This window comes from Eleutherodactylus coqui, chromosome 5 (genome assembly GCF_035609145.1).
Source record: "Eleutherodactylus coqui strain aEleCoq1 chromosome 5, aEleCoq1.hap1, whole genome shotgun sequence".
Lineage (NCBI taxonomy): Eukaryota > Metazoa > Chordata > Amphibia > Anura > Eleutherodactylidae > Eleutherodactylus > Eleutherodactylus coqui.
In genome coordinates this window covers 23,748,680-23,776,161 of record NC_089841.1, presented here as the reverse complement: position 1 = coordinate 23,776,161, position 27,482 = coordinate 23,748,680, and the positions used below count along the sequence as shown (strand labels likewise).

General features: G+C 43.4%; 1 protein-coding gene and 1 pseudogene across 1 annotated transcript in view; both read left to right on the top strand.

Annotated features, from left to right (window-relative positions):
• Positions 1-17,598, top strand: part of LOC136627320 (zinc finger protein 850-like) — a 580,493-nt gene extending 562,895 nt beyond the window's left edge. The window contains exon 21 of the mRNA XM_066602322.1: positions 16,561-17,598. Coding sequence (XP_066458419.1) covers positions 16,561-17,366 — 806 coding nt within the window. The 3' untranslated portion in view covers positions 17,367-17,598. The remainder of the gene's footprint in view (positions 1-16,560) is intronic.
• Positions 17,599-21,100: 3,502 nt separating this feature from the next.
• LOC136628719 (myosin-9 pseudogene) lies at positions 21,101-22,219 on the top strand (annotated as a pseudogene).
• Positions 22,220-27,482: the final 5,263 nt, after the last annotated feature.

Here is a 27,482-nt window from a genome sequence, read left to right as displayed (position 1 = left end):
ATTGCCCTTAGCGAGTACGCTCGCTCATCTCTAATAGTAACGGATAACAAAATAACACTTAACCTTTAACTACTGATATGGTTTTATTTTTGCGTAGGCACAGACGTGGGGCCTGCCAAGCATTTATGTGGTTGTCACAAGGAATTATGATGATTTATAAGTTTAAAAGAAACACTAGTCAGTTTTTGAAGTAATTTTAAATAAAACAAACCTAATTTTAGGATCAACTTTTACTTAAATATTACTTATTTTACATACAAACATTTTATCTACCTAGCTATGTAGGCCTCTCAGGAGTTCCCACTGCCTAGATGTTAGGAGGGCATTACTTCAATATTTTAGCGCTACAAGCCAGTGGAGGCAGCGCAATAATTTATTTGTTCAATTTTTTTCGCCCTAATAGGGGAAGAAAAGTGGCAAAAAATCTCCATGGCCAGATGGATTAAATTAGCTATCACAGAAGCCAACGCTGCGATAGAAAGGACAGCTTCAGAAAGCCTTAGGGCCCACTCTACAAGGGCAGTGTCCATGTCTGGGGCAGAGAGAGCATCTGCGTCAGTAGAGCAGATATGTAGGGCGGCTGTTTGGAAAAAGTTACACACTTTTACTAAGAGTTTCACAGAGGCAGTCAAGGTCCAATTACTAAATTCACCACTGACTCTTTTGGACCAGCAGACTAATAAGCTTAAAATTAAAATTTAACTTTTATTTATTCACTTAAAAAGTATGAAATAAACAAACATACACATATATGTAGTGGATTCCGTCTCACTTAGAGATCTCAATTCCTCAATCGAAGATTTCGGACAACTAGTGTGTCCACTTACTAGCAAACTAATATAGTGCGTATATTTTACGCGTGCCCTCAGGTAGAGTGGCAATTCTGAATAATTCACAGGCCCTCCCGGCCACAAACACACCAGTGGCGGTCGATTTGTATGATTATATTTTGACCGCAACAAGTGTTTAATAAGTGCCCTACGCGTTTCACCCCCAACCACACAGGGGCTCCTCAGGGGCCAATAGTTATACCAGGAATCCGTTTCTGGCAAGTGGTTATGGAGAACAAGAATGTCGTGCGAAGGTCAAATCACCTCCCTCACGTACGTATTCGTTAGTGATCGGCTAGTATGTTTCAAAATTACTTGTTAGTGATTAGCTGGTATAATCTTCCCACAAAAACAATCGTGGACAAAAAAAATATATATATCTTTTTGGGAGTTACCCTCAGGGGTATTGTTATTATAGGTAGGGAAACCCCAATAGATATTAATACGTCCCTCTATGGTTTCCACTGCCTTGTCCTCTAAGGAGCTAATCCCTCACTGGTGACTCACTACAGGGAAGGTAGTAGCATTCAATGAGCAGTTCTCCTTGGATATCTAATGCATCTACCTAACCTTCTCTCAGGAGTCAATAGTGACAACCCACAATCGGTTATTCACCCTCTGTTTCTAAGATAAGAGACAGCGTTTCCCGCTCCAGCGGTCGTACCTGATCCTCCCCTTCACTTATCCTTTCCCCCAGTGCAGTCATACTTCCTGCATATCATGCCTGCGGAGGCCCATATCATCTGGCAGGGAACTCACTAGTAAATGTAGTGGATTTAGGGCCGTAGTCCATTTGTTCACAGCTCCCAGGATTTCTCTCTGCTGACATTGCTAGATTCCTTTCGCACGTGTCTGCTTGCTATGGACTCCTCTCTGTCTGACTTGCTTCCCCCCCTCCATTCTTTACTGTCCCAGCAGACTGCCAGCTTGCATCATCACGCCCCGCTGGTGTAGTAGTGGTGCCTTGTGCAGGATTCTCGCTGTCGTCCTGCAGATCATCGCTCTCTGCTGGGAGTTCTTCTTTGGCATGTCTCTTCAGCTTCAGTGTCTTCAGATTCTCTGCCCCCTTCTGCACCAAGTATGTGTTCTGCCTCCTTCTGTGTGCCATCTTGATTTTCCATGACTTGCAATGATCTCTGCGATGAGTCATGTCCTCCACGTTCAGCAGGAGAGGTCCCCCAGCTCCTGCAATATATGGCGATTGCTGTATGCACTTGATAGTGCAAGGGCATGCCGGTTGCAAGATGTATGGCAGGATACGTCACCGGAGCGCTCGCTCAGTGCGTCTGCCTACATGGTCAGCTAGGCTCCTCCCCCAAAGAACCAGGCTGACTTTGCTGGTTTTGCCATAGGGATGGGCTGCATCTCAATGGGGAAGCTGTGCTGGGGGAAGATGGCCAGAAGGTTGGAGGAGTGTTTAATCCCTTAGTGACCGCTTATATGTGTTTTTACGTCCTGGGCTTTAATGTCTGCTAGAGGAATAAAGGAATGCAGTGGATTACACCAATGCTGTGGGACCTGTAATTCTCTGAGCAGCTCAAGCTCTAATAATTGATTTGGAACAGCAAGAATATACATAAGAACGACCCGTTTCACTAATCTCAGTGTAGTTAGAATATAACCCACTGGAACAAGAGGTTTCCTGCTGGACCTTTTATAGACAGCTAACTCGAGAACAAACCAAAATAACTTCACAGACGTATGGTGGGGATAAGTAAGCTCTAAATGTTATTGTAAAAATGTCTGGAAATATAGAATTCCTTATCTAGATCTTCTCATCATGAAGAGCTAACTAAGAAGAAAGTGAAAGGAATGTATACATCATGGTACAACAATTAAAGGGGTTGTCCAGTTACAGGATAGCTTCCCTTTAATAGGACTACATGCAATAAATAATAAACTGAGCAGTACTTACCCTTCTGCCACCACTGGGATCCCGCACTGCTGCCCCGCTGTGGTCCTGGCGTTGGTTGTGATAGCTGACAACACAGGAAGTTTGGTGACCATTGCAGCCAATCAGAGGTTGTAGAGTCACATTCCGAAGCTCCAGGCACAATGGCACTCAGAATGTGAACGCTGATCCCCGGAGGATGACGCCTGGACCAGCTTCATGAAGTTAGACTTGCAGATGAGCTCCAAGTCACGGAGGTGGGCCATGCCAGCCTCTCCCAGCATGTAGAATGATGGCTCTCTTCCTATACACAAAAGGGGAGAGAGCTGTCAGTCTGTGGGATGTGGGAGGACAAAGCTAGCATGCCCCACCTCTGTGATACAGAGCTCAGCTCTAAGCCAAACTCCCATGAATCTGGTGACAGAATCCATTTAAGGAGCAATTGTAACATAAAAAATGGCACCCACTCTGACATGACAATAACTGCTGCTGTCCGGTCAGTTTTGGTCATCATGATGATTAATGATCTTTTTGTGTCATGTAAAACCTTCCACACGACTTCTCCAACCGTCTGCTGACTTTTACAATATTTGTCTCACAGCTTTTGTATCCGGATGAAGATCTGACCAATATTACGACTACAGAGACAAATGTGAGGGGTGATCAGCGGTGTAAAGAGGGGATTCCTACAGCTAACCGCCCAGGTGAGTAGTATCCACTAAATACAGCTGAGGAGAGCTGACTATTTCTCCATGGGGGTATTTAGAGGGACATTAGGATGCCACGATGAAGGACCACCAGTCACATTTAAGGGTAAGATGGCGCCTCTCAATTATAGAGGAAAGCAGGTATAAGAGATTTGACAATCATCACATATATCATTTTTTCAGTCTCTGGTTATTTGCTATAGATGGATCCAGTAGGGGAAACCCACCAGAGAGATGTTCCAGCCATCCATATTCTCAGGACTGTCGAGAGGAAAATGTCCCAGAGATCCAGCAGGTAGATGACGCTGATGTCTCACCAGAATCTGACCATAAAGTGATGGAACCAAGGATTATTTTACTTTTTTCTTCTTCTCTATTTAGAGTGAAAATCTGATTGTTCTAAAGGTTGAGGTTAAAGGCGAAGCAGAAGAGATGGATATAACGGCTGATCAGCAGTGTAAGGAGGGGAGACGTCACTGAAGGTCACCTAGAGCCCATCATCTGCTCATCACATGCTGATAATCTATTCTGTCACTGTGTGTTTCCTACAGATGGACTCATCGAAAGAAACCCACCAGAGAAATGTCCCAGCCGTCTATATTCCCAGAACTGTCCAGAAGAAAAGCCAAGTGACCCCGAGAACCATCAGGTAGATGAAGCTGAGATTACCTCAAATCCTCTATAGATGGCAATGCAGCTTTCTACTAAACTCCTGTACGCTCTTTTTCATATTGATGGCTATGGTAGGTAAAGGTTACAAATGGTGTCTGGTTCACCGAAAGATATTATTGAACTTCTACCTGTTTGCACATTCACTTGGCAATTGAGATTTAGTATGGAACAAATATAAAGTTCTGCAAATAAATCATAGACTAAGTGTACAATTCCAGTCAGCTGATGCTAAAGCTGACAGAATATTGTTATGAACTGAAGGAGGCAATCAGACAAGATCAATGTAAATAGCTCAATGCAACTTAGATACGTGGTTCTCCAACTTCTTTACAAAATGCCACATTTGCCATCCAACTGCCATTTCAGAATTATTCACCCCCTGAATAGAATCCCTCAGATGTTATCTCAAACATACCGGATACAAATATTCAAGGGCTTCATTAGTTGCATCAGATGTGCTTGAGAGAAAATACAGCAAATACCTGGACTGGCTAAAGCTTAGCTGAGTGATAATTGATTGCATGTTAGAAATATGGATAAGTCAAGAGACTGGTCTAAAAAGGTAAAAGAAATGATTATTGCCTTGTGCAAACAAGGAAAAGGATGCAAAAAATTACAAAGGCACTGAATGTTCCTAGAGATATAGCTGGATGCAGTTCACAAGTTCAAAGTTACAGGAACACTGACTACACTATCCAGACATGGCAGAAAGAGTAAGCTATCACCGGCTGCCACCAGATTCTTCAGGAGGCAAGTGGTCAAAAACCCTTGAGTGGCTGCAAAAGACCAGCAGCAAGATCTGGTGGCAGCAACACCGAGGTTTCCATTTATATAGTAAGATACTAAAAATTAAAGGTCTTCATACCTGAACTCCAACACGTCCGCCTCTGACAGACAGAGGTGGACGTGTTGGAGCTTACAAGAAAATAGGGAGTATATATAATAGGAACAATACCAAATACATCTGGCTGTTAATTATAAATAGTTGTCAGAGAATTCCAACTACCACCAGTGACCACAGTACTTAGCTTGTGATGAGCAGGAAAAAAACAGAAGACCAAGATCCAACTCTGATTCCAACAACCATCAGATTAAGACTGAGAATAATCAGCAAAGGTCCAAAGCCAAGATAGAAATAAAAGCCCTTCTTAATTGCTAGGCAGGTGCAACAGGAATCAGAACACTCCATAGATACTCCCACCAGTGCTAGAGAAAGCTGGGAGGAAAATCCTAAACCGTACTAGTCTAAACCGGACCTCCGTGAATGAAAATTAAGACCTTCCGCAACCATACCTCCTCTACTAGAAGGGACCTCTGGACCCTTAGGACCAGGTCTATTTAGATTCTTAACTAGAGGATCCGCATTGACACCTATGGCCATAAGCCACTTCTTTCTTTTGGCCCTTAACCCTGCCAATGCACTAAGTACTGTAAGAAATTCCTCATTTGATGGGAGTCCACATTGTGACTGACCTTAAATTGAATATACCCATTGACCATCACTGGTGCAGGAGAAGACGAGCCATTCCCTGGATCTACATACGATCTGTCCGGAAGCAATTGGCCAAACTCGAAACCAATAAAACTCGAGGCAATTATTTCCATAGGAATCAATGTTAATCCAATTAATTTCTTCTGGACATTCCAAAAAATACACCAAACCACATTTAATAGAGAATAAATATGGGTTTTAATACCAAAAACAATAGCAATAATACATGAATATAAAAGATTACTGTAAAGAATAAATGAACATTTAACATGTTATTGAACATGTTACTGTGTATTATCTGTGCTGTTAAATGGGACTGCAGGTCACATCTACTGCATCATCTGTCCTCAACGTTATCACTGTTCTCTGTGCTGTTACATAAGAATGCAGGTAGCATCATTATCTGTCTCCAGCGTTATCACTGTGTTCTCTGTGCTGTTACATAGGACTGCAGGTGACATCACTGTGTTATCTGGGTAAACATGGCCACTTACTACAGTACTGTTTCACTAGCGCCCACAGCGATGCTGGAGAAGGGTGGGTAGCGTTTCAGCATCAGGAGGACGAGACGCTGAGCAGGAGATCGCGTGGGCCACGTCAGCAGCGAGGCCACGTGGGCCGGCGGCCGCCAATGAAACTAGAAGCAGTCAGTGAAACTAGAGACGAAATTCTGGCTTTAGAAATCAGTGAAACTGGAAATCTGCTAAACTAGAAGACAATAAAACCAGAGCTGGGAATCTCCAATCTAAAGGATACAAAATTAATGACTCCGTGACTCAGAGCTCAGCTCCAAGCCAAACTCCATGAAGCTTCTGACCGAATCAATTTAGGAAGCATCCACTTTGACATGACTCTGATAACTACTCCTGTCAGGTCATTTTTGGTCGTCATGATGATTAATGACCTTTTCTGGTCATGTAAAACCTTCCACACGACTTCTCCAACCATCTGCTGACTTTTACAATATTTGTCTCACAGCTTTTGTATCCGGATGAAGATCTGACCGATATTAATACTACAGAGACAAATGTGAGGGGCGATCTGCAGTGTAAAGAGGAGATTCCTACAGGTAACCGCCCAGGTGAGTAGTAAACACTAAATACAGCAGAGAAGAATCATGGAATGGAAGAGTTGGAAGGGACCTTCAGGGTCATCGGGTCCAACCCTCTGCTCAGTGCAGGATCACTAAATAATCCCAGAGAAATGTCTGTCCAGGCCTCTGTTTGAAGACTTCCATTGAAGGAGAACTCACCACCTCCCATGGTAACCGGTTCCACTCATTGACCACCCTCACTGTCAAAGTTTTTTCTAATACCTAATCTGTGTCTCCTCCCTTTCAGTTTCATCCCATTGCTTCTAGTCTTTTCTTGTGCAGATGAGAATAGGGCTGATCCCTCTGCACTGTGACAGCCCTTCAGATATTTGTATACAGCTATTAAGTCTCCTCTAAGCCTACTTTTTTGCAAGCTAAACATTCCCAAATTATTTAATGGTTCCTCATAGGACGTGATTTACGGACTGCTTATCATCCAACTAGCCTTTCTCTGAATTGGCTCCAGTTTATCTATGTCTTTTTTTAAAATCGGCATGGCCAAAACTGGATACAGTATTCCAGATGAGGTCTGACTAAAGAAAAGTAGAGGGGGATAATGACCTCCTGTGATCTAGACTTTATGCTTGTCTTAATACATCCCAGATAAGTGTTTACCTTTTTTTCTGCTGCATCACATTGTTGACTCATGCTCAGTCTGTGATCTATTAGTCACAGATTCTCCTCAGTCACAGATAGTTATGTAGATTTATAGGCTCTGTGATCTGTCTTTTTCTGCTGTATATTCCCCCATTCAGCCAGAGTACAAACTAAATATGGATGACATGTGATACCGTTATAGGTGATAACACAGGATGGGCATTTACTGCACGGACATGAAACACACCTATGTGAGCAGGAACTACTATTCATTATATGATGTCTATACTGATGAGGGAGAAATGGTTTTTCAATTCTGTGACTAAGGGTCCTTTTACACTGACCAACTCTAGATCTGATGTAACCAGCGCTAAAGAGCTTCTGTAAGTCTGTAAGAAATCAACAATACCAGGTAGAATTAAAATAATCAGTCTCTAGGGACAACACCCATCAATGACCCAGACACAGAATGTCCGAATATCAGTCAATGGTGGCAGGTTCTGCTGCTCTCCCCTGCTAATTGCTGTGTTTTATTAAGTCATAAAAGGGGTGTTAATCAATGTATACAAGTGTGCTGCTCTAGACATGGTTACATAATTCAAGGTATAGGATTACATACATCTCAGGCAATGTTACTCAATGTTATACAATCAGAGGATAAACTCCCCCACACTGGCTATTCTGTTGGACATCCGATATCCTCTCTGGAATAGCTCTGGCCTTCAGACTGTATCCACAATTCCAAGAAATTAATGTGATTCTAATTATCCAAAAAATAGAGAATGTCAAAATACACTTCTCTGTGTTTTAAAGGGAATGGTTTAAACAGCGGTCATATGAACCAAAGTTAGAGAACTATTAAAAATTAATATAACAGTCCCTCCTACTATTCCAGAGATATTATAGGATGACGCTATTCTCTAATAAAGAAAAAAAAACAAACAAGACCTGCATTCCTTGGCCTGCCCCACCGAGACCTGCCCCGAGGAGTGTCTAGAGATCTTCCTCTGACTCCAGCGCTGATCAGTAGGCAGGTCAGTCGCTGCTGGTTTACTTTTTGTTTTACATGGGCCAAGAATCGCTGCTATGAGAATGAATGATCTTTAGTCTGACCGCTGATGTACAGAGGCCGGCTGGTCATCTCCTCGGTAATATGGAGAGATGTAAAGCTGAAAATCATCGATCAGGTGATAAAGGAGTGTTCACCAGTATGTCCGCTCAGGGATGTCTTTTTTTTTTTTTTTCATGGCCTGACAGTCAGACTGTGTAAAAGAGGTTTGAGGAACCATTAATTCCTATTAGACTCATATCAAATTGCGGTGTGCTAACAATACCAGAGAAGGGCATATAGAGGGACAAAATGTTTATTTTTTTAATTTTGCTTCTCAAAAAAACGCAATAAAAGTCATCAAAAAAAGCTGTATGTAACTAAAAATGGTACCAATAAAAACTACGGCTCGTCTTGCAAAAAATAAGCCCTGACAGAGCTCCGTCCTTGGAAAAAAAAAAAAGTTATAGGACTTTCAATGCACCGATATAGAAAAAAAAATTCCCCCAAAAATGTTTTTTATTGCGAAAAGTGGAAAAACCTAAAAAAATTCAGTAATTGTATCGACCTGCAGGAAAAACTCTATTGTGTCATTTATGCTGCATGATTAGCGCTGTAAACCCCCCCCCCCCCCAAAAAAAAAAAAATCTATGGCAGAATTGATGTGTTGTCTCTCCCTGCTATCATAAAAAAAAAATAATAAAAATTTTACAGTCTTATGTACCCAAAAATGGCACCAATAACAACTACAGTTCGCCACGCAAAAAACAAGCCCTTATACAGCCGCATCGCCGAAAAAATAAAACAGTTATGGCTTTTAAAAAATGGAGATGAAAATCCACCAAAAATCCATTGAGTCCTTATCACCAAAATAGGCCGTGTCCTTAACGGGTTAATCTAAGTATATTGAATCCCAATCTATGTCATGGCAGCTCTGGGTAATGCTCAGGGGCTGGCATATTTTAGCCTGGAGATGGGAATATAGCACAGGCCCATGTGTAACGCCCCAATAGAACGGTGCATTCACACATAGGGGATTTTCTGCTGATGAAAAACTGCATCAAATTCTGCATTTTCCCCATCGTCTCCTTGGCAGCCCCAGCTGAAATCCCCTCCTCCTGATAGGACAGGAACGCACAGGGAGGTTTAAAAACTCCCCCCTCTCCCACCTTCCTCATTGTTTTTCCTGTCCTGCCAGGAGGCAAGTTTCCAGAGAGGTGCTGGGAGTAGGCGCTCATGGCATGAAGAAGTGAAGGCACACTCACAACAAGTCGGAGTCAGTAGGCGCTCTTCTCTCTTCTTGATGAGTCTTCACGCGGGATGCTGCAGGAGCAGTTCGCTGAGGCCAGATTCCTCCCCAACGCGGTCCAGGTGGGCTCTTCGTTTGGGGCCGTCGTCCATCCTCTCCTTGATGCTGACGCTGCTGGTCTGGTCCCGAGGCACAGTGCAAGATGAGGTCTTTTGGAGCTTAGGGGAAAGGCATAGACATACCTTCCCAGTACATGATAATGTGAAAAAAGTATAAAAAAAAGTATGGAATAAACCAGACTTGCTCATTTTCAACTAAATGTATCAAAAGACACTATCCCTTCACTGAAGAAGTTTGTATGGATTGGGAAGAGATACCTAGAGTGGGTGTCCTGGTGGCAAACGTAGCTAAATGCACGACTTCGCCTTTTAAAGATGCTACGCAATTAAGAGAACCAATGGACAGGAAGGCAGAAGGCCTCCTAAAAAAGACTCAAATATACGCAGACCAGGAGTGGCAGCCACTTGTGTCACCAGGACCCTTAATTTCTGGCTAAATCAATTAGAGATGCATCTGTCTAATAAAACCCCGAGAGATCAAATTCTGGAATCCCTCCCAGTTTTAAAGATGGCGACTAATTTTTTTAGCAGCTGCGTCAGCTGAAGCCGTCAGACTATTGGCACGTACAGCGACGCTCTCCGATTCCACCAGCAGAGTCGTATGGTTCAAGTCATGGAACTTGGCATCTTGAAGCAAGTTATGCTCTCTGCCTTTCCACGGCCAGTTCTTATTCGGGACAGATGTAGACAAAATATTGGAAAAAGCAGCTGATAAAAAAGGAGGTTTCCTGAGTAAAGACAACCAAGAAGAAACCTTTTTTTCTTGGGCACCAGTACAGCAGGGGGAATCCTACAAAGGCAAAAGAATGACTGGGCGCTGGAGCTACCCCAAAGGGGGCAAGGGAAGAGGTTTCATCTTTACCCCACCACCAGGGTAAGGCCTCTAGACCCAATCCCTGATGCCGTCTCTATAGGGGCGAGATTGGGGGCCTTCGCAAGCTGGTGGGCCTAGGTCTCCGGAAATACTTGGATCCCCAAAATCCTAGAACAAGGATATCAAATAGAGTTAATATCTCGCCCAAAGGAAAATCTAATGTCTGGCTCAGTCAACCAGATAAAACCGCTCCACCAGGGAGTGTGGGAATTACTACAGATGAAGGCAGTGATCCCAATTCCATAAAAACAAAAAACAGGGGGCCATTATTCTTGATTTATAAAAAAAAAAATACGTGGGAAGTCTCGTGCGGTAATACATCTAAGACCACTAAACCCCCACATAAGATACAGCAATTCAAAATAGAATCAATATATTCAGCAATAAAATTGATAAAGAAGAGGGGTGTTCATGGCATCAATAGATCTAAAAGAGTTTTTTTTTTACGTCCCAATTCATGCAGATTCCCCAAAATACCTGAGCTTTTTACTAGGCATGAAAGGGAGGACAAGCCATTTTCAGGTCACCTTTCTTCCGTTCGGAATATCCTCTGTGTGTATATACTGAGAAGTATCTACCTCACCTCTATGTGATATACTGAGGAGAATCTACCTCACCTCTATGTGTATATACTGAGGAGAATCTACCTCACCTCTGTGTGTATACTGAGGAGAATCTACCTCACCTCTATGTGTGTATACTGAGGAGAATCTGCCTCACCTCTATGTGTATATACTGAGAAGTATCTACCTCACCTCTATGTGATATACTGAGGAGAATCTACCTCACCTCTATGTGTATATACTGAGGAGAATCTACCTCACCTCTATGTGTGTATACTGAGGAGAATCTACCTCACCTCTATGTGTGTATACTGAGGAGAATCTACCTCACCTCTATGTGTGTATACTGAGGAGAATCTACCTCACCTCTATGTGTGTATACTGAGGAGAATCTACCTTACCTGTATGTGTATATACTGAGGAGAATCTACCTCACCTCTATGTGTATATACTGAGGAGAATCTACCTCACATCTATGTGTATATACTGAGGAGAATCTACCTCACCTCTGTGTGTGTGTATATACTGAGGAGAATCTACCTTACCTCTATGTGTATATACTGAGGAGAATCTACCTCACCTCTGTGTATATACTGAGGAGAATCTACCTCACCTCTGTGTGTGTATATACTGAGGAGAATTTACCTCACCTCAGTGTGTATATACTGAGGAGAATCTACCTCACCTTAGTGTGTATATACTGAGGAGAATCTACCTCACCTTAGTGTGTATATACTGAGGAGAATCTACCTCACTTCTGTGTGTATATACTGAGGAGACTCTACCTCACTTGTGTGTGTGTGTGTGTGTGTGTATACTGAGGAGACTCTACCTCACCTCTGTGTGTGTGTGTGTGTGTGTGTGTGTGTGTGTGTGTGTGTATACTGAGGAGACTCTACCTCACCTCTGTGTGTGTGTGTGTGTGTGTGTGTGTATACTGAGGAGAATTTACCTCACCTCTGTGTGTGTGTGTATATACTGAGGAGAATCTACCTCACTTCTGTGTGTATATACTAAGGAGAATTTACCTCACCTCTGTGTGTGTATATACTGAGGAGAATCTACCTCGCTTCTGTGTGTATATACTGAGGAGAATCTACCTCCCCTCTGTGTGTGTATATACTGAGGAGAATCTACCTCGCCTCTGTGTGTGTGTATATACTGAGGAGAATCTACCTCGCCTCTGTGTGTGTATATACTGAGCAGAATCTACCTCGCCTCTGTGTGTGTATATACTAAGCAGAATCTACCTCCCCTCTGTGTGTATATACTGAGGAGAATCTACCTCACCTCTGTGTGTATCTACTGAGCAGAATCTACCTCACCTCTGTGTGTATATACTGAGCAGAATCTACCTCACCTCTGTGTATCTACTGAGGAGAATCTACCTCACCTCTATGTGTATCTACTGAGGAGAATCTACCTCACCTCTATGTGTATCTACTGAGGAGAATCTACCTCACCTCTATGTGTATACACTGAGGAGAATCTACCGCACCTCTATGTGTATACACTGAGGAGAATCTACCGCACCTCTATGTGTATACATTGAGGAGAATCTACCTCACCTCTATGTGTATACTGAGGAGAATCTACCTCACCTCTGTGTGTATATAATGAGGAGAATCTACCTCACATCTATGTGTATATAATGAGGAGAATCTACCTCCCCTCTATGTGTATATACTGAGGAGAACCTACTTCCCCTCTGTGTGTATATACTGAGGAGAACCTACCTCACCTCTGTGTGTATATACTGAGGAGAATCTACCTCACCTCTGTGTGTATATACTGAGGAGAATCTACCTCACCTCTGTGTGTATATACTGAGGAGAATCTACCTCACCTCTGTGTGTATATACTGAGGAGAATCTACCTCACCTCTGTGTGTATATACTGAGGAGAATCTACCTCACCTCTGTGTGTATATACTGAGGAGAATCTACCTCACCTCTGTGTGTATATACTGAGGAGAATCTACCTCACCTCTGTGTGTATATACTGAGGAGAATCTACCTCACCTCTGTGTGTATATACTGAGGAGAATCTACCTCACCTCTGTGTGTATATACTGAGGAGAATCTACCTCACCTCTGTGTGTATATACTGAGGAGAATCTACCTCACCTCTGTGTGTATATACTGAGGAGAATCTACCTCACCTCTGTGTGTGTATATACTGAGGAGAATCTACCTCACCTCTGTGTGTGTATATACTGAGGAGAATCTACCTCACCTCTGTGTGTGTATATACTGAGGAGAATCTACCTCACCTCTGTGTGTGTATATACTGAGGAGAATCTACCTCACCTCTGTGTGTGTATATACTGAGGAGAATCTACCTCACCTCTGTGTGTGTATATACTGAGGAGAATCTACCTCACCTCTGTGTGTGTATATACTGAGGAGAATCTACCTCACCTCTGTGTGTGTATATACTGAGGAGAATCTACCTCACCTCTGTGTGTGTATATACTGAGGAGAATCTACCTCACCTCTGTGTGTGTATATACTGAGGAGAATCTACCTCACCTCTGTGTGTGTATATACTGAGGAGAATCTACCTCACCTCTATGTGTATATACTGAGGACAGTCTACCTCACCTCTGTGTGTATATACTGAGCAGAATCTACCTCCCCTCTGTGTGTATATACTGAAAAGCTGTAAAGTACATAAGGAAGCGGTCATGGACTGCAGGGATGAAGGAGGCCTTTAGGGCTAAAAAGGGGCTGCAGCCTCCAGTCGGGTTAAATTTGACTAAAAAGGGGCATTACTTTAAGGGTAAAAAGTGAGGAGAGTGGGAGGGGTGGCACATTCTGCAGAAGGACATCGGTACATGCAGTCTGAGGAGAATCTAACGCTTCTCTGTGTATACATATTTTATTCCTTCATTTTATTGACTTCATAAAAGTTTTAATGTGAACACTGGGTAAACAGCTGTACCAAATTAACACGGGCGAAGCCAGGTATGTCAGCTACTATTCTATATTTTCTTCTCTTCTTTTCAGTACCACTCCCCCCAATAATATGGGGCAGGAATATACCACAAGCCCATGAGTAGCGGCCCAACATAAGGGTGCGTTCACACACAGTGGGTTTTCTGCCGAGAAAAATCTGCAACAGATCTGCATCAAACCTCACTCCTTCAATTGCAAACGTGAAATCTGCTGCGGATCTGTGCCATAACCCGCACCGTATAGTGTGGATTGTCATGCAGATTTTGGTGTGGACCTGCAGCACAATCTGCCGTGTGTGAACACACTTTAAGGGTGGAAACAGACAGTGTAGTTGGCCACGCAAAATACTGGCATAATTACATGGCGACTGGCCGCAGTCGGTGGGCACGGTCTGGTTGTGTTAACGGCCACAATGTGTCCTTGCATCCTTGTTTATTTAACAGGAAACCGAGCCTCAGAACCAACCTTAATACATAAATACAGTACCAGAACCAAGGTCATAACATAATTACAGCACCAAACCCAAGATTCATGATGTGCATAGAAGCAATACTAGAACCCAGCTTGGTACATAAATACCGCAACTGAGCCAAGCTCTGTACGTGTATACAGAAGCAGGAACTGGTTTTCCTCTTTATATGACCAGTTTTAGACGAGCGCATTAAGGGCACATTATACAGATTTATTCCAGCCCGACTGCAGGTCTACAAAGCAGTGCCTGCAACATGAGAGGGGACTAAGAAGTAAGTAGGCTGCAAGTAGAAGCAGGGGTGTACAAAAAACACATGGGGCCCAGAGCAAAACTCAGAATCCCCCCCCCCCCCCATTTAGGATAAATATAATATTTTCATCCTAAATGCAACTAAGATTTTTTGCAGTCAAAACTTCTGCTCTCTCTCCCTATAAATCTGCTGTTGCAACAACTAGTGAACTTTTCAGTGCCTCCCCAATAATATGTCCACTGTGGTCCTACTAAGTTATAGTGCCCTCCGTTGTGGTCTCACTTTATGTAATAGTGCCCCCTGCTGTGGCTTCAGTTAATAATGTGACTTCCTGTGAGGCCCCAATTAATAATGCAACCTACACTCTGTGGCTTTAGTCAGTATTCTGGCCTCCCTCTGTGCTCCCAATCAGTGGCATAACTAAAGTCCTATTGGCCCCTAAGCAAACTTTAAACACCAAAAGGTATCATTCCATATCATGCATGTCCATCTCCTAGCAGCTCCATCATCCCCCCCCCCCCATGTCCCGCAAACAGACCCCATCATCCTCCATTGTGCACTCTCTCCCGCAGGCTCCCAGCGTGACTTTTCTTCTTTTCCTCCGTGTGATCACTCAGACTGCAGTAAACACCTGAGCCGAGGAGGGAGGTCTCTGTCATCCTGTGAGCAAGAGGGGGACTCAGCAGTACCATAAGATTGTCAGTACTAGTTGTGGCAGGAGCCGCCTTACCTTTTGAGAGCGGGGCAAACTTTGTGACTGTAAACATGTGCGGGGGGCTGAGTGGCACATGCCTCCGTGCCCTGGCCTACTCCTGGCCTGACGTGACAGCATATAGAATTACTGTATGTACTAAGCTGTTTAATAGAGGAGCAGTTCTATATTTGCTGCACACCGTGTGTTACTGACATCATTCAGTATAACTCCTTTTATATGAGTTCTTTATGGAAAACCAGAAACTAATGTTGGTGCAGAAATGGCCGAACTCCATCTGTATGGAATATACTATTCCTGTAGCTTGGGCTCCACATCTACTGGGGACAGGAGCCTGGGGCTTGTGGAGGACTCTGCTTCAAGTTACTTTTTATGACCATTTTTCAGATTCCCCATGCTATTGATGGAAACCAGAATTAGTTACTTGTAAGTCCCGATTCACATGTGTAGTTTTTTGTGATGTTTTCTGCACTGACAATTGCTTGGTCTTTAAGTGAGCTGCAAACTAAGTGACTTCGACAAGTGAGCAATTCTCATTCACTTGTTCTGTCAGGACCCGTATTTACATGGGCCGACAGTCATCCGTTATGGCTCTTTTCAGTGATTACTGTCAGCTTGTGTAAAAGTACCCATTGATGATGATTACATTTTGCTACGTGACTTGTTAACTGTATAGAAATGTTATAAAATATCAGCATTTATAAGGTCTATAATATAAAAAAAAAAATCTTTATTCTTGGCAGATGACTGTATTGGGAACTCAGAGGGAGGTCTGATATCTGCAGATTGTAAAGCAGAGAATTGTGGTATCACCCAAGATACATATGAAGAACGTGTGATTATTCCAGATATCCTCTCAGCCCTTCACAGCAAAGATGCATCATCTGATCATCTCATACAGGTCCCATCTTCTGATTCATCACAGACCAATAAGCAGAATAAATGTCACAGAAAGAGAGAACATCAAAAAGCTCGCACAAGGGAGAAGCTGTATTCATGTTCAGAATGTGGGAAATGTTTTGCAGCAAAATCAGACCTTGTTAAACATCAGAGAATTCACACGGGAGAGAAGCCGTTTGTATGTTCAGAATGTGGGAAATGTTTTACAGTGAAATCAACTCTTGTTACACATCAAAGAATACACACGGGAGAGAAGCCATATTCATGTTCAGAATGTGGGAAATGCTTTGTAGCAAAATCAGACCTTGTTACACATCAGCGAAGTCACACAGGAGAGAAGCCGTTTGTATGTTCAGAATGTGGGAAATGTTTTACAGTGAAAACAGACCTTGTTAAACATCAGAGAACTCACACAGGAGAGAAGCCGTATTCATGTCCAGAATGTGGGAAATCTTTTACATTTAAATCACATCTTGTTGCACATCAGAGAAGTCATACAGGAGAAAAGCCATTTGGATGTTCAGAATGTGGGAAATGTTATGCAGAGAAATCACATCTAGTTACACATCAGAGAACTCACACAGGAGAGAAGCCGTTTGTATGTTCAGAATGTGGGAAATGTTTTACAGTTAAAATAGACCTTGTTAAACATCAGAGAATTCACACAGGAGAGAAGCCGTACTCATGTCCAGAATGTGGTAAAAGTTTTACATGGAAATCTCATCTTGTTGCACATCAGAGAATTCACACAGGTGAAAAGCCGTTTGTATGTTTAGAATGTGGGAAATGTTTTACAGAGAAATCATATCTTGTTAGACATCAAATAAGTCATACAGGAGAGAAACGATTTTCTTGTTTAGAATGTGGGAAATGTTTTACTCGCAAATCAGATTTACCACGACATCAAAAAGTTCACTCAGGAGAGAAGCCATTTTTTTAAACCTGTTTAAAACTGTTTTGTCAAACCGTGCAAAAAAGGTAAAAAGTAAGCTTGAGAAAAGGGAAGCAATTTAGAGCAGTAAGTGATGAATAAGAAATATATGTAATTACCGATAAACATCTGTTATCCAGAAACAAATAGAATCCAGATAACCCACCTTTATATCAGCCGTGTACATAGAATATTTCACACTGATACATATAACTGCGTCTCTAAACTTGTTTCTAACTGTTCATAAAAGTTTACTCGTATGACTTACATGTTTGTATTTGGGACGATCTTTCTTCATCCATTAATGGATGTTTCCTCTGAACCAGAGGCATAACTTAAAGCTTCTGGGCCCAATGCAAAATCTGTAACAGGACCCCCAACTATCATACTTTATCATACTACTTGACTTACTATATGGAGAAGAGAGGCCTTACGGGCGCCCTAAGGGTCCTAGGCCTGAAACCAAATGCATCCCCTATAGTTATGCCCCTGCTCAGAACTGATGAAGATGAGGGAGAGCTAATATTCATTATGTGTGTAAGCAGTGAGGGGAGAATCACACCGTGGATCCCGGATTTTGTGGAATTTGTTAGGACATTTTTTTGGCTTTGAAAATGATCCTTTCCATTTTGTCCATCCTGACAGCACTACTGGAGGTTGCCCTTTAACCTTTTTGGGACAGGAAGAGGAGTTTAAGAGGCTTCTTCCCTCACACTTCTCCAGCATTCTTCCTGTCCCACAGACCTAGAGGAGAGCTTCCGATGGGAGCACTGAAGGTCTTGTAGCTGACTGTGCAGGATCGAGCGCACAAAGAAGCGATCTGGGGTTACTTGCCCATTGCAGTAATTTCCCCATATCGGCCCTGGAGAGCACATGTGATCATAGGGGCCCATGCACATACTTTGGTACCTGTGCAGCCTGTGGCATACCAATGGCGGGTGCAAATAGGAGCATGTAATTTCACACCTGTATCCTTGCAAGTTGCTGCTGGGGACAGTTAGATGCACGTCTACAACAAAGGGGTTAAAATCGTCAATCTGCACTGCATGGGATTGACATCAGCTGTGCGCCTGGGTGTGCCTTTTTCCCATCCAGGAGGCGGCGTGGTTGGTGCAGCCCCTGCAGTCTAAATCCAGGAGGACTACGACTGACATCACCAAAAGCAGCTATGAATAGCATTAATGGTGATATTGAAAATCCATCAACTGTGAGCAATCCACCTGAACAAAATGCATAGCGTGTTATAGTATAATGTGTGCTGACCTCTCACCTGTTATTACAGGATGAAGTTTTTAGGGCCAAGTTGGTAAATGTGGCATATGCGCAATAAAGCTGGAGGACGGCTATGAAAACCTGTATGCGCTGCATGCACAGCAAAATAGTGAGGAGGCGCAAACCTCTTTCATGTGGGACCTCTGTACTATGGTTAGAGAGATGCAAGCCATAAAGGCAGATCCCCAGCCAGGCCCCTCCAAGCCACGTAAAATACCTTGCACCATGAGTATAGTTTCATCTGAACCTGACAGATGGTCCGTTCAGAAGACTTCGCTCCACTGATTGTGGAAGAAAACAGTAAATATTATCTTTTCTAATACTGATTTAGTGGAATTGATTAGAACTATTTGTAGCACAATGGAGATTCAAGAAGTCCAGGAGCCCAGATCAATTTAATGAGATGTTTGGACTTGCGTCTAAACCTTTAATTAACTTTTCTATAAATTATGCACTCGAGAAGCTTGTAACAGATGAATGGGGAAAGGTCAAGAACAGATTAACTCTCAAGAAAGTTCAAAGGGAGGCTCTTGTTTAATTCAGAGGACACAAGCTTATGGAATGAAATTCTTGAAGTAGATTCACCTGTGGCTAAAGCAGTCAGAAATACCTCCCTTCCATTTGAGGACTCCTCCAACTACTGGATCCTATGCAAAAAAATAAAAATCAGATCTATTGCATAAGAGATCATGGGAAGCCACATCTATCCTGATAGAGGCTAATATTGCAGCCACATCCGTGGCCAGAACTAGGTTTCTCTGTCTCACAAGACTGGAGGACAGTCTAAAACAAAAAACCTCCAGGGAAGAGATATGCAAGGGTATCCCTTTACTTACAAAAGCAAAGCCAAAAAATAAAAGGCTTTGTGTTATTCACCCATAACTCAAAGAAAGATAGTGACGTTTCGGCCCGTGTGGCCTTTTTCAAGCTTAGCAATCATTGTATAAAACATACTATAAATAGCTAAAACACTTAATTACAACACCGATCCGATTACACTCATACAACACACACCCCTTTTGTTTTTATCAGTTGTCTTAAATACATTAGAATCATTATATATATTGTAGAGGTGCACTACAAAGAATGGCCTGTAGCGGGCAACGACAGGCATTCTGGTTTAAAGGAAATCCGTGTCTCCAGAGAGTACTTCTACGTGGTCGTGCCCATTCCGGTCTGAGAGTTGGCGATCCGCAGGCAAATGCACCCCGCTTGCTACATATGGTGGAGGATGCGGACACAAGTGGAGTGGCGCACAAAGCAGCATTTAAAGAGCCAGGAGGCTGAAATTACAGTTGCCTTAGGGGTGACAAACATCTGCTGGAGGCAGTTTAAAGGGCCAGGAAGCCGAGTGTACAGTTGCTGCTGGAGCAGCATGTAAAGGGCCAGGAGGCCGAAAAATTGTGGTTGCTGTGGGAGCAACAACGAACCAGACTGAGGACGCCTACGAGGCAACTTGGTGAACTTGTTGCTTTATTTATTCATTGTGGACTGTGCAGTCAAGATGGCGGCCGTTGCAGGGGGCAACCAAAAAGAGCCATGCTGGGGGTGCCTACAAATGGACTTATGTATGTATGGGGGTCCAGTGGCAAAGTGGCCAGTAAAACCCCACTGGTCTGTATTGGAGGCTAACTGCAAAGCTTTGAGGGCACAGCAGGAGGTGTCCCCGCCAAAGGACTGTGATAACCATCCATGGAGTGGTGAGACCACTAAAAAGACTGTGGGTTCGGTGCGATATGGACTTGACGGTGAACAAATTGATGACAATGTGGTTAAATGCTGCATAACAGAATGTTTTCCTTGCCGGAGGGTGCTGGGAAAATGGCAGTTTGTGCATTGGGTGAAAAGAAGTCCCAAAAGTGTATTGTGGATAATGTGTTGCAGAAAAATTGCACTAACCTTGAAATGGGTGTGGGGGATTGTGGGATGTTTTCTGTATAAGTGTGTAGTAATGTTCCACAAATGAAGTCAGGGTGTGAACAGGTCGCAGTAAGGAGTGCAGCCAACACCCATGTGGGAGTCAGGGCAAGTATACCTCTAGTGAGAGAGGGAAGTAATAATGAAGATAGAGTGTGTAAGACTAGAAATGCTGGCGTGAGTAATACTATGCCTCTAGAGAGAGAAAGGGATAGATCGTACTAAATATGCAAAGAAGAAAAGGGCTGCTGCTAGTTAGACAAGTGAGGTTGTCGGTGCAGATCCTGAGGTCCAGGGTGAGACAGCCAGAGAATTCAGGAGGGATTTGCACCAATGCAAGCCCATGAAGAGATACAAGACCTCAGAGATGTAGCAAGAGATGGGGCTAAACGCAGAGTATGTCTGGAGGCACAATCTGTGCAGTATGAACAGGACTGTAAGAAACTGCAAATGAAAACCCAAGAGGTGGAGATGACGTGTTGCAAGTTAGAAGAGCTTCTACAGTTGCACGTAATCAAACTACAGGTTTGCAGATTCAGGTTGCAGAGTTCAAAATGCAGTTAGCAAAGAAAAATGGTGACTTGGAGTACCAAATAAGTCAGCTCAAGGAAGAGCTGGAACTAGAGAAAGCTGCTTGCAGTCGGGCAGAGAAACAAGCCTTGAAAGACTTACTGGGTTACAAGGAAAACCAGGAGGCATTGCATGAGAGACTGTTATTCCAGCTACAGATGAGCCTGGATGAGGAAGCTGAAGAATATGAAGCTCAGATCCAGGACCTTAATCAGACCCATGCACTAGCTATGAAGGAACTGTCCCAACGGTTAGAGCAAGCTGAAAAGATGAATAAAACATTGGAAGAGGTCAAACAGGCTGTGGAAAGCAAGTGTACTGAGCTTACCCATAAGCTAACGATACGTTTGCAAGCTAAACAGGAGTCTGAATGCAAGAGAAATACAGTAGAGGTGCAGCTTCAAGAGCTACAAATAAAAATAACTGAAAGTAACAGTGTGCAAACAGCGTTGTCTGAGCAGGTGAGCAGGCTGCAGGTGGAGCTGGAAGCTCAGAGTGAAGAGTCCCGGAAGTTGCTACAGGAAGAGATGCAGCAGAGGCTTGGTCTCAGTGCACACCTGAAGACGATGCAAAATGAGAGAGATGTGTTCCTCAAGCAGGACGAGGAAGATGCAGAAGCTAAGAGAAACCTGTGAGAGCAGGTTGCAACACTTCAGGCTGAGGTGTCAGACCTAGAATATAGACTGGAGTAGAGTGCTATGTGCTTAGATTCTGTGGAAGAGCAGAAAAGAGAAATACAAGAGGAGTTAGAAGCTACAAGGCAGCAGTATGAAGAGAAGACAGCTGTCTGTGATAAGCTTGAGAAGGTTAAAGTAAGTCTTCAGCAAGAGATAGAAGATGTTTCTGTGGAGCTTGGTCTCCAAAAGTAGCTTGTGTCCAAACTAAGAAAGACGCAGAAAATATGTGAACAGCAGCTTACAGAGCAGAAAATCATGTCTGCAAGATATGTCACTGAATGTGAGCATGCTGAAGAAGGGCTCTGTATGAAAAAGACTGAAGGGTTAACTTTAACACACACCCTGAAAATGGTGTCGGAGAAAAAGGGGCTGTTCCAAAAGTTCACCAAGAATTCAAGCGTGAAGATGAATCGCTGGGCAGCATAGTGTCATGTTGCTGAAAAGAGGGTTCAGAGACTAGTGCAGTCTAGGAGCCAGTTCAGACAGCAGGTAAAAGAGAAGAAGGGCTTGTGGAAGATTCCCGATAATGATGCTGGAAAGCGAACTCTGGTACAAATAAAACGCAAGGGCGTGGTCCAACAACCGGTGGCAGGAATGAAGAATTGTAAAATTAAGACCCAAGTGGTGAAGCATACCAACTTAGGTGAAGGTGACCTGGGCACTCCAGGGGAAAAGTTTGTAAAGACTTGGACGGTCTGGAGGAAAGAAATCCCTTCTGTAAACAAAAAAAAGTCATTAAGGTGAGAGCTGAGCAAAAGATGCAGACTGAACAGACCTCTGACGTACAAGAGGCCAAGGAGAAGGCAGAAAGTGAGGCTACTGAACTTGAGAAGGTCTCAGAAGTGGCAGCAGAAATCTTGGAAGAACTGCAGCAAGAGTATAATGACCTCAAAAAGCAAACCCAGAAAGTGAAAAAACAGGTTGCCCAGGTGGTTGAAGCCTATCACAGGGATGCTGGCTCCAAGGACCAACTCATCAGTGAACTGAATACTACCAAGCAAAAGTTAGATTCAGAGGTAAAGGAATTTCGAAGAATTCTAATGGGTCTAACCGATAACACTATACTAAGAAGAAATAGAATTGTTACAAAGTGAGGAAAAGATAATTATAAAGCTAAATGGATTGAAAAATGAATTAGAGACTGTAATCCATAGCAAGGCCATGCTGGAGCATGAGCTACAAGGGGAACTGGAAGAATACAGAGACAAGGTTCTGAAGCTAGAAGGAACCTTCAAAAGGGAGGCTCAGTTTGAAAGCCTTAACAAGCCGTTGTGCACTGAAATGGAGGACGTAGTTAGCTCTAAGGATGATGGTGAAAAGGGTGGACATAAACTAGAAAAGTCTAAAGAAGTAGAAGAAACCAAGATTCAGTTAGAGGAACTTGATGAGTTACAAGCCACAGAGAATACAAAGTTGCACCTGGAAGTCAACCTGCAAGCTGGGAGGGCACAGTCTGAGAAAGATCTGCAAGGATGTGATAAGCCAAGTGAAGACAAGAAGAGAGAACTTGTCAGACAAGTAAAACTAAAAAGACTCCCGAGGCTGGAGTTTTGATCCTGGAGGGCCAAAAGAGAAAAGTGTGATACGGCCTATGGCCTTTATCAAAGGGGGGTGGGTATGTAGAGGTGCACTACAAAGAATGGCCTGTAGGGGGCAACAGACAGGCATTCTGGTGCATGAGAAAAGGGAAAAGCCCATAGGTGTGGTCAGGAAGTTGGATATAATGGTACATTCCTGCTACACCCAGAGAGATGCTGCAAAATATATGAATATACACACAATATATGAAAACCTACTTAAACATGTATAAATAGACCAAGGCTACATCATCCATCCGTCAAGGCATATCCCAGCGTCTCTTTTCTCAGCACAAGTGCGATGTAAGTCATTCAGTGCCCATGCAACCAAGCATGGGCAATGTATCCGATACTGCATCTGCATGAGAAGACTAAATACTCGTGATTGTTGCCCACCGCGGCTCCAACTGTATGCATGCGCAGACCATTTCATACTGCTTCTGCACCAGAAAACAAAAGGAAACTCGCGCTAATTGCCAAATGTGGCATTAACTCTGTCAATGGGCAACTGTGAGTTCCATAGGAATGCCACATTGCCCAGCGACCGTGATGAAAAGCAATACATGCATGTGCACGGCACTGAATGAGTGAGTGTATGAGAGACTATACTGTCATTGAAAGGGACTACCCAGTTCATGTCTACTCAAAAGTAAAATTATTGGGAAGTTTGTAACAAACTTATAGTTCTGACTAGCCTATTGACATAAGTCATCAAATAATGGCATACAAATGCAGTGATCTGTCCCAGGTATGCTGAAGATCCCTCAGACACAGCACTTCAATACGCGAAATAGAATACCCCTAGAATCATAAATAGTAGAACTCCATTATATCGGTAATGTGGATAAAAATATGCTTTTACCACAGTGCCACATTACTCCTATAAATAAATATATTTCCTTCAATTAGAATTGACCTCCTTTATACATAGATATCTTCTTTTAATATACAAAACATACAACAATATATTATATTATGCTTCCGCAAAAGATGGGCTATCCAATTATATAAATATAGAGGAAGATAAAGTACCAAGTGTAAATCATCTTCTGATCAACACTGTCCACTATATATTGAACAATGGAAAACTTCTTAATCTATAGCGCATCCCCTAAAATAGCTCTAAACCCCCAACAACACCAAAAGAAATTACTATCAGGAGACTAAACAGACATCAGAAGAGAAATAGATGCAAATCATTTATTACATGTCATCAACACATACACAGATCATGAAGTATCCGTCTATGCATCCGATGAGTAGGGAGAATAGAGGAGTTTGCCTCTGGTTGTGCAAAAATCTGTCTTAAAGACAAGCAAAAAAACAGTGTAAGTCAATAGTGCAATAAAAACAAATAACATTACTCAGTTGTAAAGACCCAGAAGCTTCAGGCAGTTAAATATGAGGCCTATAGTGATAGTCTTGGTGACATAGTATCCAGTTCAAAAATCCAAAATAAAGCCCCATTTAGAAGGACGAGTATTGGGCAGATTATGTCCGACACTCGTCCCCACACATACTAGCTTCCATGTGCTGCATGGGAGCTATTATCATTACCTCAAAGCAGGGAGGCTGGAGGAGAATTCTCGCCTCAGTCTCCTTCGCCCCTCTCCATTGACTTAACATAGCGGCTGTTCAATACTGAATGCTGCTATTTTCACTAAACTATGAACTATCAGCTCATCATCCATCGTTTATGGAGCATAAATGATGGACGATCAGCTGATTGCTTATCATTCAGTGTAAATAGCGGCCGTTCAGTATTGAATGGCCGCTATGTTAAGTCAATGAAGAGGAATGTGGGAGAGTGAGGAGAGAAATCTCCTGCAGACGCCCCGTCCCCCTGCTGTCCGCTCTGTGAGCGAGCCAGCAATTCTAGCTCCTGTGTGACCGCACGGGAGTGAGGACCTGCGGAGACGAATGCCCGACATTCATCCTGTCTAAATGGACCTTAACTCTTTACTCTTAAACTGGAGATTCCGCCCCTAGATGAGAGGGACCAAATCTATCACCTGAAATTTGAGTTGGCTTGTATGCTTATGCGCAATAAAATGTTTGGAAAAGGGGAACTCCATATTGCCAGTTGTTATTGTACTTTTGTGCTTCATCATCTGGGACCTGACCTTCATGGTGGTTGTGCCAACATAGCCTAGACCACAAGGGCATGTTATAAGGTATTCCACGAATGATGAAGCACTGGAGTACCTCCCCTTGATCCAATATTTTTTGCCTCACAGAGGGTGTCTGAAATCATCTCCTTTCAAAAGGTTGTCACAGCAAGAGCATCCTAGGCATGGGAAATTGCCTTTTTAGCTGGTGCAATTACTGTTTGTATAGGTGAAGTGAGAATGGACATGTTTGTCACCAAGAATTCAACTCCTCCTATATGCCGGGATTGGGAAATTTTTAAATCCAGTCACTTCAGTACAGCCATTGACAAGTAATGGACAATGTTTCATATTGACCGCCACCACCCTCTGACTATTATTGTCATGGGTAGAGACAAACTGTATTCTCTCAGATTTTTTGTGTTTCGAATTGGGGGTCAAAATATCTTTTTTGTGTAAGGCTCTTAACTTTAGTTAAAGCTTCATCTAGTACAGATTGGGGATGTCTTCTCTTAAGGAACTTGTTACACATTTCCTCAAGCCTCAAATGCAACTTCTCGTCATGTGTAATGTGCCTGAAGCGCATGACTGGCACGAGGGCAAAGAGTTCTTCGTTGGAATCGGATGTGAACTATCATATGATAGTAGACTATTCCCAGGTCAGAGGTACCAGAAGTGATGCCAGCGGGATTCGGGAGCGTGAGACAGCCAGAAAGTCACCAGAGCCACAAGAAGATCAGGAGAGCCACTGGAAGGATAAGTCCAGCTTCTGAAGAGGAGGGGAAAAGAAAGAGGAGAAGCAGTTAGCAGAGCGAAGCGGCAGGAGACCAGAGAGCGTGGCCGCGGGAGAGAGGTCCTGCAGGTGACGTCATCGGAGCTGCTGACAGGAGTTAAGTATATTCTGTGTGTCTTAGGGTGTGTGTGTGTGTGTGGGGGGGGGGGGGTCTTAGTGTGTGACTGTGACTAAGTAAGGGGGTGTGAGTGTGTAAGAGAAAAAAAAACTGTGTTTGGGGTGTAAGTAAAGCACAATTGGGTGATTGAACGAGAGCAAGTAGTAAGTGTGAGCATTTATATATAAAAAATAAGTGAGTGGCTGCGCACGGGCGGAGGTATGCGAACGGCTGCGCGTGGACGGAGGTGTGTTTGGAATGTGATCTAGTCAATCATCACTACTTCTACAAGTAAATTGTAGATCCCTATTAGGATGAGCTTCATACCTGACAATGTCATCCAGTGTGCTACTTGTGCAATGTATGCGGTCCTTGATCAGCCGATCGAGGGTGCATATTGTTGCGCAAGATGTGTGCTTGTCGCACATTTGGAAGCCCAAATCCTGGATCTAAATAAGCGACTGGCAACACTGAGATCGATTGACAACATGGAAAGCAGTTTGCTGCTCACTGAGCAGGCACTCGCTGGGGTAGAGGCGGGGGCGAATGGTAGTACGGAAGAGCAGGGGGAGCAGGCAGCTAGCTGGGTGACAGAAGGAGGGTTAGAGGGAAGAGAACCAGGGAGGCTGGTTCTGAACTGGCACAACCCAACAAGTTTGCAAAGTTGGTAGATGAGGGGGATGTCCTAACAGAGCCAGCACCGCTGCAGCACTACATGCCCCCTGAACGGCAGGGGGATAACTGCTCCAGTGCGAAGGGGACGGGGAGCGCAAAGCAGACTAGACAGGTCCTAATGGTAGGGGACTCAATTATAAGGGGGATCGATAGGGCAATCTGCATAAAGACTGGGATCGTTGAACGGTGTGTTGTCTTCCTGCTGCTCGAGTTCAACACATGACAGATCGAAATGACAGATTACTGGGAGGGACTGGTGAGGATCCAGCAGTCGTGCACATTGACACAAAGTAACAAATTAGAAGTCAATGGAGGGCCCTCAAAAATGATTTTAGGGACCTAGGATACAGGCTTAGGGCGAGGACCTCCAGGGTAGTTTTCTCGGAAACACTACCTGCAGCAAAAGCCACAATAGAAAGACAGCAGGATCTTAGGGAGG